This window comes from Atta cephalotes, assembly GCF_000143395.1.
Source record: "Atta cephalotes unplaced genomic scaffold scaffold00026, whole genome shotgun sequence".
NCBI lineage: Eukaryota > Metazoa > Arthropoda > Insecta > Hymenoptera > Formicidae > Atta > Atta cephalotes.
In genome coordinates, this window is record NW_012130090.1 from 1,975,669 (window position 1) to 1,988,138 (window position 12,470).

General features: G+C 36.8%; 1 protein-coding gene across 1 annotated transcript in view; it reads right to left on the bottom strand.

Moving 5' to 3' along the window:
* LOC105620446 (coiled-coil domain-containing protein 39) overlaps positions 1-12,470 on the bottom strand; it is a 121,200-nt gene that overhangs the window by 53,922 nt on the left and 54,808 nt on the right. The window contains exon 2 of the mRNA XM_012201937.1: positions 469-894. Coding sequence (XP_012057327.1) covers positions 469-894 — 426 coding nt within the window. The remainder of the gene's footprint in view (positions 1-468; positions 895-12,470) is intronic.

The following is a 12,470-nucleotide window of genomic DNA, read 5'->3' on the forward strand; positions in this document are numbered from 1 at the left end:
GTGGTGCGTGACGTGCGTTGCGTGCGTTGCGTGCGTTGCGTGCGTGCGTTGCGTGCGTGCGTGCGTGCGTGCGTGCGTGCGTGCGTGCGTGCGTGCGTGCGTGCGTGCGTGCGTGCGTGCGTGCGTGCGTGCGTGCGTGCGTGTGTGTGTGTGTGTGTGTGTGTATCAATATAGACTAATTGTAAGTAAGAATCTAAATTAAATATAAATTTTAATATTTGATTATTTGATTTTAATTATTTGACAAAGTGTCTGATAGAATGATTTTTGGCATTTTTCCATTCTATCCTATATTTTTCCAATAAAATAAAGAACAAATAAAATAAAAAGATGAAATTGAGTATTTATCTATACTAGTATTAATTGAAATAATTTCTTATAATGCTTAGCTAGAAATTAAATATACGCATTCCTGATTATCTTTGATATATATTTATTTCATAAATCATAATTGTTATATACACGTACTTTGTATTTTTGCGTATCCTGCTTCATGTAATCTTCTATCAATTGACTATCCTCGTTCTTCCGAGCAAGCATCTCTTCCCACTTGTGTAAGCTGTTTTCGTCGAATTGGACCATTTCTTTCGCCTCGGTCAATTTCCTCATCACTTTAATCAATTCTTTCTCCACACTTGATACTCTACGATTTACGTCCATCCATTCCTTTTCGAATTCGTGCGTCTCTTGACGCAATAATGATTCGGTATTACCGCTCAAACGATATAGATGATCCTCAGTCTCCAACTGAACCGAATGCTCAGTGAGCAGTTTCTGATTAAAATCACGCCGTACGGCCAAGTCGCTGCCGTGATTTCGCATCATCTTCAACCGTTCTTCAAGGCTCTCCAACTTTGCATTTACCGAGATTTTATGTTTCGTCTTTCTAGCAATCTGTTCGGACAATACAAACATCAATATAAACGTCTCAAATATTCATGATTTCTTTTGTAAGTTAATTTTTTAAATTAAATTGATTTTTATTCGTTATCGTATAATATAATTTTTTTTCTATACGTTTTATTTATACAATTGTGTAACAATTAATATATTATTATAATTATTTGACATTATAACAATTACATTTTATTACATTTTTTTATTTAATAACACAGGTCGATATTTAATAACATGTTTTAAGACTTTTTTCTGTTGTTTGAATGAAAGATACTATTTTCGATGTATTTTTGCATGCTAAACATAAATCCATCAATGAAATTGCTCTATCACATCAGGTTTTTGAAAAAAATGAAGTTAAAGGTATCAAAATTAACGTTTTTTGAAATACTTCTGATATTTTTGTTAACGAAATAAATATTTTTTTCATTTACGGCATCTTAAAATGCTAAACTTGTCAATTTTTAATCAATATCATCTGTTGGGAAAAAGTTCGTGGCGTTTCTCCCGCTAGATGGCATTAAATGCTCAGCAGTCAGCAACTACTAATCGCATCGGCAACACTAGACGTGCGTTTAAAAAGTGACATTTTAATCTTTGTTTTGAGCCGAAAAAGATTGAAATCGATGAAGTGGATCAAAAGTTATTTTATTTTGAAAATGGAAATAAATAAGGAAAAAATTCGTTACATTTTGCAGCATCACTACGATAAAGGCAAGAATGCTCCACAGGCTTGTGAAAAAATTTGCGCTATTTACGGTGAAGATACTCTATCAAAATCAGCAGCACGGAAATGGTTTGCTCGCTTTCGTGCTGGAAATTTCGATGTGAAAGATGAACCTCGCTCCGGTCGACCAATCACTGAAAAGTCCGATGAAATCATGGTAAAAGTCGAGTGATAAGCATGTGAGCACTGTGGAGATTACCAGGGAACTAGGCATCGACTACAAAAAAGTTTAAATCATTTACACAAAGCTGGATACAAAAAGAAGCTCGATGTTTGGGTTCCTCACAAGTTGAGTGTTAGGAACATGATGGACCGAATTAACATTTGTGATACGCTACTGAAACAGAATGAAATTGAGCCATTTCTGAAGAGAATGATAACTGGTGATGAAAAATGGAACACCTACGACAATCCAACTAAAAAAAGATCGTGGATAAAGAAAGGAGAGAAGGCGCAAGCAATCGCAAAACCTGGATTGACGAGGAAGAAGATGATTTTGTGTGTGTGGTGAGAAGGAAGGGAATCGTTCATTGAGCTGTTATCGTCCAATCAAACAATTAATTCCGAACTCTACTGTGAACAACTACAGAGATTACAACAAGCAATTGAGAGGAAGCGGCCAGAATTAATCAATAGGAGAGGTGTCGTCTTCCATCACGACAACGCTCGACTACACACATCTTTGATGACTCGGCAAAAATTGCGAGAGCTTCGCTGGGAAGTTTTAATGCATCCATCGTAGTCCTGACATAGCACCCTCAGACTATCATTTGTTTCTCTGCAGAACTCTCTTAATGGTGTAAAGCTAGCTTCAAAAGAGGCCTGTGAAAATCACTTGAAGCAGTTTTTCGATCAGAAACCACAGAAGTTCTATCGTGATGGAATTATGGCTCTGCCTCAAAAATGGCAAAATATTATAGAAAATAATGGAGCATATTTGGTTTAAATAAATTGATTTCAATACTCTAAGAAAAACACTTTAATTTTACTAAAAAATCGCCACGAACTTTTTCCCTAACCTAACCCAATATATACGGAAAAATAATATAAGATCATTCAAGTTAAACAAGATATATGGTTAATGCAACAATTTTTTATTCAATTAAACTTAACCATAGTCCACTTAATAAATTGTTCAATGTTGGTTAACGAAAATGATTCAATTTTATTTAATTGACAGGACTACTATCATTTGGAAGTCTTTAAAAAATCAGTTAACAGCATCATACATTTATTTGGATACTGTCACAGATTCAACTACATTTATATCAGATATAATGTTTATATCAGACAAATATATTAAATAAGACTGATTCAATTCATCATTAATCGAAGTATATGAGAAGCTTAAATATTTAGTTACTTTAATTGCACATAAATTTTAGAAGAAACATTTTTTACAAAATACAATTTAATTGTTTGTTGGAAAATAAAGTTGTTAATATGTTGGGTCAACAATTTTGAACTAATGCGTAATTAACATATTAACAACATTAAATCAATATTCATTTAGTCCCACTAAATTATTTAATTTTCCAAAATCACTAAGTAATTCTAACACAGTGTAGTCTTCTTCTACCATCCACAGGAAGATAGATAAGATCGAAATAAACATAAAAATCCTTTAACGATATTCGCAATAATAATCGAAATATTAGGTACAACTTTGCTTCCGCCGTTTTCCTATAGATGGCTTTAGCGGTAAGTGATGGTCGAAATAAATAGTCATACAATAAACTTGGGCATCTGTCAACATAACCCCATAGAAACATTAGACGATTTGTGTCTGCATCATAAAGTTATTCTCGATTGAAAATGTCAGTTTACGAGCCAAATTCTCGTCATTTGCGGGAGGTTTTAATTTTTTGCTTCAATATGAAGAAATCTGCGGCTGAGGCTCATCGAATGCTCTCAAATACTTATGGTGAGGCCACTATTAGTGAAAGAACGTGTCATGAGTGGTTTCAACGCTTCAAGAACGGTGATTTTGACGTCCAAGGTCATGCTCTGTATTTGATGGGACTAGCTCGGCGTAGTGTATTATGAACTGTTAAAACCGACTGAAACAATCACAGGCGATCGGTATCGAACTCAATTGATGCGTTTGATCCGAGCATTGAAAGACAAACGGCCGCAATACAACGAGAAATACGATAAAGTGATTTTGCAGCATGACAATGCTCGACCCCATGTTGCAAAAGTGGTCAAGACATACTTGGAAACGTTGAAATGGAAAGTCCTATCCCACCCGCCGTATTTTCCAGACATTGCTCCCTTTGACTATCACTTGTTTCGATCAATGGCACACGGCCTGGCTGACCAGCACTTCCGGTCTTATGAAGAAGTAAAAAATTGAATCGATTCGTGGATAGCCTCAAGAAATGACCAGTTTTTTCGACGCGGGATTCGTACGCTACTCGAAAGATGGGAGAAAGTAATGGCCAGCGATGGACAATACTTTGAATCATAAATGTATAACCAGTTTTTTACAATAAAGTCTCGAATTTCGGAAAAAAACGGCGGAAGCAAAGTTATACACCTAATATTAATGTTTGCATTGTACTAATGAGAGCGCGCCGATAGAAACGTTCCGGCCGCTCGAGGTATAGTCACTTTTTCAAACATAGGCTGCGCCGACAGCGCGTTGGAGAGATAAAAGAGGAAGCGCGCCGCTGCTTAGCGCCTGGCATCGCCGCTCACACGTCTTATCGCACCGCACCAAAAGACTCGCATCGAGTCTTTTGGCCGCTTACGCACATTCGCGATTACATTACATATGTAATAATAACATTGCAAAAATAAGACAAATACAAACCATAATAAACTTCGATGAATAAAAATATCGAAAAAGAGAAAACGATGAAACCTATGGAAATCTACGGAAAATCTAATTAATTCTATCGTAATCTGTCACTTCTTTAAATCTCGGAAGGAAAAAATTTTAAGAAAAAGAAAGAAATAATATCCGAAAGAAATAATATCCGAAAATAATATTCTCCACCATTCTCTATCATTTCCTGTTAGGAGAGTATGATTTCATCGGAACACGATAAAATATCAATAAAGACATAATGTTTCATTTTATTGGAATCTCTTTTTCTATGTATAAATCAAAAATCACTGAAAATCTGTCATAATTAACAGTGTACTTACGATAGTAGAAATTCTAAGCTCACTATCGCATAATTACCAAAAAAGTTTTTTATTGTTAATCGTATCAACGATATTTGACATAGCATTGTGCTCGAGATATAATTAATCATCGTGGGCGGCTCATCATAATTTAAAAGTATATGTTTTTCTCGTATTATTATAAAAAGCGTAGCATATTATGCATAATAATTATTTCATGTATATCGAAATTCTCTAATAAGACATTTATGAAAGAAGAATTAATCGTGCATATTAAAAATAATAGATTTTCACGTTTCATGAAAAAGAAAATGATAAGAAATGATAAAAGAATTTGATGTTATAAATACACTACACAAAGAATTGAAGGATCACTATGTCCTCTAAAAATAGATAATGTTCAAGAGAGTATATGCTTTGACTTCGTCAAAAATAATAATAACGAGATTTTTAAAAAAGTATTTTAAAACTTGAAGTCTCTATTTTCGAGGCCGATTAATTGATATTTCGATCTAATTAATTTTTTACAAAGCTATAGGGATAGCCTTCAAATCTCTAACAATTTTGTACATACTTTACAAAGTTTCATGACCTGAATTAAAAATCGCAAATAAATTCTGTTTACAGCGTTTGAAAGAGTGAATCTTTACCCTTAATTTTTTCGTTAAGCATTGTATAACATTTTCTCATTGACTTATTCAATATTGAAGCGAAAACGAATCTTTTCATTTCAATGTTGAATAACTTGATAAAAAAAAAATCGTAAGAATACACAGAGAAGCAAATTAAAAAGAAGGATTCACTCTTTCGAACGCTGTAAACAAAATTTGTTTGCGATTTTTAATTTAGGTCACTGGAACTTTGTAAAGTGATACTCTATACAAAATTTTTAGATTTGACGGCTCTCCATGTACATTCCTACAACTTTGTAAAAATCAGAGAGATCGAAATATTAATTATCTATCTCGAAAGACTTTAAGCTTTAAAATGTTTCTAAAAATTTCTAAAAAATCTTGTTATGATCATTATACTCTATTGAATATTATTTATTTTTGGAAGACAATGAGCCTTTAATTTTTTTTGTGTAGTGTGTTATAATATATAATACTTTCAGAGGCAAATAAGGAGGATCAATCGCGAATTTGCAATATGGCAAAGTACGATACGATAAGAAAAAAAAATTAGAATTGTGAATACTGTTAGTGATTCATTTTGCATTGATTTATGCATTGATTTTGTAAATTCACAGGATCATTTTTACTTTTACTTTTGGTTTTTTTTAGGCAGATAGGAAACGTTATCGTTTCCACACCATCTTGAGATAGATAGCTTGGCGCATTTTTTTTTTTAATGGTTTTTCCTAGTAGGCCTAATCCACTCTGTCCTTACACTTCTAATGTAACAACTGCTCTAAATGCCTTCTTTGCACTTGCAAGCAAAGTTCGACCCTTTAAGAAATTTACCGCGTTGCACAGTGAGTCCGAAGTGATGATTTGAAAGGCCGCTATGATTTCATCACGTACCTCATTCTGGGTATCATTTCATCATCGTTTGTGCTCGACTGCAGCTTTGACATAACCCCAGACGAAGTAATCGAGCACATTCAAATCTAGTGAGCGTGCTGGCCAAACGATCGGACCATCCCGACCAATCCATCTGTCTGGAAAACATTCATCCAGAATTTCTCGTACTCTGCGAAAATAATGCGCGGGAACCATCACTCCATCGTGCTGGAAATCAGCGTTTCCCGCTCTCGAAGAGGAATGTCATCCAAGAAAATCGGTAACTAACTCTCAATGAAATCATATGTTCTTCCATTGAGGTGTGCCGGAAATAAGTATATGAAAATAGCTCATCGAAACGTTACAAAGCAGCGGAAAAATTTCTTAATTCATAAGAATATTTACCATTTTGTTAGTAAATACTCCTGCCCACACATTGATCGATTACCGATATTGAAAAGCGCACTGTCGAATAGTGTGCGGATTCTCTTCTTGTCAGAGCAAGAAATTATGAGAATTGAACACGCCGTTCGGCGTGAATGTAGCCTCGTCTGTCCATAAAATGCTCTCGCTGCGGAGCGTATGTGCGCGGAACGATTTCTAAATCGTCACCCATTAAGACGCACAATAACGGAGTGTTTCCAACGCGCGATACAAACAGGAAATCTCGCAGTGCATCAAAACTGTAACATTGCATTGTAATGACGACGAACAAATAATTGAAGAAAATCTTCAAAACAGTGTACCCCGTATAAGTTGTACACCACGTGTATAAGTCGATGTACTACGTGCAGCGTATTTTAAAGGAAAATGGATTGCATTTTCAACGTGTGCAACAACTTTTAACACGGGATGAGATACAGTGTATCAATTTTTATGCAGAAATTTTGATTTTTTTATACTAGTTTTTCTTTCATATTTATAGTACTTTTACTATATACTAATATTCATTAATAAAACTTGCGCAGGATTCCTCGCACAATGTCGGCGAAATGCTTCATTTTCCAATCTTATTTTACAGACAGACGAGGCTACATTCACGCCGAACGGCATGTTCAATTCTCATAATTTCTTGCTTTGACAAGAAGAGAATCCGCATGCTATTCGACAATGCACCTTCCAATATTGGTGATCGATCAATGTGTGAGCAGGAGTATTAGCTAACAGAATGGTAAATATTCTTGCGAATTAAGAAATTTTTTCTGCTGCCTTGTTTCTGTAATGTTTCGATGGGCTATTTTCAGATCGTATTTCCATACTTATTTCCGACACACTTCAATGGAAGAATATATGCTGACTTCATTGAGAATTAGTAACCGATTCTCTTAGATGATTCCTCTCCGAGAGCGGGAAACGCTGATTTTTCAACACAATGGAGCTCCGCACATTATTCTCGCAGAGTGCAGAAGATTCTGGATGAACGTTTTCCAGATAAATAATCGGGGTGATCCGATCGTTTGGCCAACACGTTCACCAAATTTGAATGTGCTCGATTACTTCGTTTGGGGCTATGTCAAAGCTGCAGTTGAGCACAAACGTGATGGTACGCAGAATGAGGTACGTGATGAAATCATAGCGGCCTTTCAAACCATCACTCCGGACGCACTGCGCAACGCGGCAATTTCTTGAAGAGTCGAACTTTGCTTGCAAGTGCAAGGAAGGCAGTTCCTTGCAGTTCGAGCAGTTGTTACATTAGAAGTGTAAAGACAGAGTGGATTAGGCCTACTGGGGAAAACCATTTAAAAAAAAAACGCGCCAAGCTATCTAGTATAGTAGTATGTAGTATAGTAGTATAGTAGTATGGAAGTAGTATGAAAACGATAACATTTCCTATTTGCGTAATAAAATTCGGTAAATGTACACCAAAAGTAGACGTAAAAATAGACGTAAAAATAAATAGCTGAATAGAGAGTGTGGCGGCTTAAAACACCACTAATCGAGTCGTCGGGGCGGACGTGCGATCGCGCCGCTCCTGAGTCACTCGCCTGATGCCGCACCTTGCGGCTGACACTGACAGAATGCCTGCTCGGCACGAGTTCCGACCGCCGCCGCAAGAGGCATAACAGCAACCCGCGCGCAAGAATGATTCATCATTCCTAGAAGTATGGCTCTGCGGGAGGTCTTCACTCAGGTGAGCTCCGTCAAGAGTTTCTATTCTGGTGACAGAGCATTCTTCTGTGTGTAACCTGACAAAACGAACGCTTTTTGAGTTCTTGTTAGGCTTGGATTCTTGTTAGGTTGCTTTGCAAAGCGAGCTCCTATTCCAAGAGCATTTCCTTTGCATTTCACTTCGCAAAACGAGCTCACCCTCGAGCCTTTGCGAAGCAGAGCATGTCCCATTTAGGCTTCTGCAGTATTTATTTCCCGCCCCCAACAAGAGGTATACAAATTGCCACGAAAGCATCGTCGGGATCGGTCCCCCTCGCATATCCTCAGAGGGAAGATTGACAGAAAAAACAGAATAGCCGCTCGATTAGGATATTACTCTCCCCATAGAAGCTGATGACTACTAGAGCTCCCGAAAGAGTCCCCGTCAAGGATTCGAGACGGCGAATTTCCATCCACAAGCATCTTGTTGCTATCAGCACCATTGCAGCCACTGCCTAAGGACTTGCGGAAGTGGAAAATCGGGCCGCCGATCAGTCCCCTGCCAGCAACTCCTATATGACGGAGGACACCGGGACGAAGGACGAAGAGAAGGATCAACCCGTGGTTGATACGCCAGCTTTTCAGAATCGATTCTGAGGACTCCGAGGAAGAAACATAAATAGAAAACACGCACGCATGCACGCACGCACGTACGCACGCACACCTTACACGCGTTGCAGGACAATAAATAAGTACCTCTGTACATGGTGTATAAAGTTGAATAAAGAGTAATATACTTTTTTTTAATTTATGGAACTTCCTTAATTAAGCGGCACTCTTCCACAGGGGAATTCTAACTTATGAGGCTATAGGAGGCGCGGAGCGTGGGGGAAGGCTCGGGGGATACTCGTAGGTGCGAAAAAGGGGAGAAAGGAAGGCGCGGGAAGGGTCCCGGCGGCATTGCTGTTTACATAGGACTGCGATCGACTGGTTATGTAAACATGATGACATTCCGCTATGCGTATTTTTTTCGTCATCTGCCGCCGCCGTCCGTCACTGCTTACCGCCATCGCCGCCACCGCTGTCGCCACCGCCCGTCGTCGTTCTACCATTCTCCCCAAAAATACATAAATAACAAGACCTCATATATTAAAGAAAAATAGAGCGTGCGACGATGTCGGAACGCGAACATGATATCGAAAAAAAAAGGAAAAACGAATCAATAGAGTAAAAGTCCCTTTTTTTATGACGCCATTTTTTCAATACGATTTTTTACTAGCGCATCAAGGCAGATGAAGGGAATAAGAGAAAATACATATGTAGTAATGCAAATGAAAATTTTTTTTTATTCACGTAATATTATAATACTAGCAGAACGTCGTAAGCACTGTTCGATCGCTCGTATCGAATCTATTGATATCGCGTTTCATAACAGCGTAAATTGTCTCACTCAATGTGATAAATAAGGCTATCTGTGTCGGTATACATAATTTTTCATGAAAGAGCGATAACATGTACTCGTGGTGAAATTCGTACAAACACGTTTTTGATATATCGGAGGATACATATACTCATGATATTTGATATATTGGTTTGTCGAACTTCATCTCGAGTTTCAGCATTTTTATTGCGACCAGGTTCCTAGAAAAAACACTTCTGTGAAAGTTTGGTTTCACGATCATTGCATCTACATCGTATCTCCCATCTCAACGCATTATGTATTGCACATTAATATAAATATAGTTACGCACATTCTCCATGATCTTGCCGAAAACCATGTTATTCATTAATTTGAATAAGTTCTTCTCGAATTCATTCTTTTCTAAAATTTGTATTGAGTTCGTTGTACTCGCGAAGCCACAGAGATTGCACGAATTGCAGTATCGATGGATTTTTGTAATGCGGAGACCGTGACCGCTTTTTATCATACAATGTCATGAGGAGCTTCTCCTCTCATTTGCTGGGTGATTTCTCGCGCGTTAGACAGAAATCGAAATGCGCATCATGGAGATATTGCGAATACTCCAAGTCTATCTCGAGAACGTAACCCGTCGGTGAATCTGTTGCGATTCGTAACGTCAAAATTATCTACATCGTCGACCCAGCAAAAATCAGCGTATGGCAATGGTTGACACATTGCCCAACCATATAGATTGTTAGATACGTTGTAGGTACGTTAACGGTTTCGATGGATCATACGACTGTACTTGTTGGCCTGTGCGTATCTGTTTGAACTCAGACACATTCGATGAATAAAATCATGTCAACGTCAGTAAGAAGTTTGAAATTGACGCGATATGTTTCAACATCACGTCCCACGTAAAACCTGGTAGTGTGTAATAATACACGGAATCGAGTCCATAATTGATACAACTATTGCGAAAATTCTTAAAAATATCGGCCAACAATCTGTTTTTAAGTACATGTCGCTATATTCACTGAGGATTCGAATGGAGAATCGCTGCTACGTTTATGGCATTCGCGTAATCATTCTCGGATACAGTGTTGTCCGTTAACGAACTAAAACGATTCGCACAGAGGTAAACATGTATCTTCTAATTTTTCGACATAGTGAACTTACTCGTACGGAAATATATCTTTACGTATGAGAAAATCGAAATCCTCCGCGCTGAGATTAAAAAATTCTAATTTTTCTAAATTGAGAAATTTAAATGAATCTATAAAATATTTTTACACAAGTTTTCTTTTGACTAGATGTTGCTAATACTGTACGATGTGGAAAACATGTTAAAAATTGTGCGTTACAGAATGTATAATTTAAAATATACAACTGGTGGAGGGGGAGAGGTCGTAACGCCAGAAAAAAATATATCAAGTTTAAAAAATAAAGTATGAGATTTTTTAAAAATGCATTTTAATCTCCTGTCCCTATAATTAAGAATCTATCAATAATGATAGATTCTTGTTCAGTAGTATGTATATAATAGTTTAATAAATATATATATATAGTTTAATTCGATAGTTACTCAATAACAGTTCTAATAATGATTCGATAATTAGAAACCATTGACCATTTGTATAACTAAACATATTATCTGTTGCTAAATTAAAATTATTGCCGAGTATTATTAAAATATAGTATTATTAAATCATATTATTAAAAAATCGTAAAAAACAAATATCTATTTAATAAAATCGTGCAAAAGAAGAAAAGAGAGCGCAACGGGAGGAAGAGAGAGCGCGTTTTTTTTTCGTACGTATTAAAAACTAAAGCCAATAGCTCGCACTTGACGAGCTGATATCCATTGAAAATATCGCTATCGCATATAGCATTCTCAGACGTGATATTGGAGAATCGCATATACTTGACATCAATTATATCGATGAATCGGGCTAATCATTTGAACATTACATCAATAAATCCATTAAAGTCAAACATACAGCGTCATTTTAGTCATCGTACGTTTCATAATGCATACGAAGAATTGAGACGTACGTACGAGCGTAGCAAAAAATCGTTTAGCGAATCGTTTTGCAAATTCTGACGATTAACGGTACAATGTTTATAAACTTGTTCTTGTATTCGTTTCGCAGCATTTTGTAAATATTCCATCGCTGCTCATAGAGGCCCTTCCATGTTTCGCAAGACAGCGACAGTTCATGTCCGCAATGATTTCCACGTAACTCAGTGGATCAACGTTGATTCCAATTTCCAAAAATGTCCGTATTCAAATTCGTAATGTCTGCTCAGTAAACATACCGCGCGATGCTCCGTACTGTGTACATACATAATGTTAAAAACGTTTCTTTTGTATATAAACGTATACAAATAAACGAAACTTACATGTTATATTCCTTCTTCACGTCGTATGATGCGTTACTGTCTTTAGCGAACTACATTTTTTCAATCGTTCATACAAGCGATATGTTCTACATATCGCAAGATTGTATCCGTATAAATTGTGACGTATATGGTAATACTTTTGGAATCAAAGAGGGGAGGCAGGCCTTCTCCCTTTTCCCAAGAATTTTGATCGTATCGCTTTTATCACGTCTTTGTACGCATTATGGTATGTTTATCAAGTTTATACATATTAGATGTACAACTTTGCTTCCGCCATTTTTTTCCGAAATTCGAGGCTTTATTGTAAAAAACTGCTATA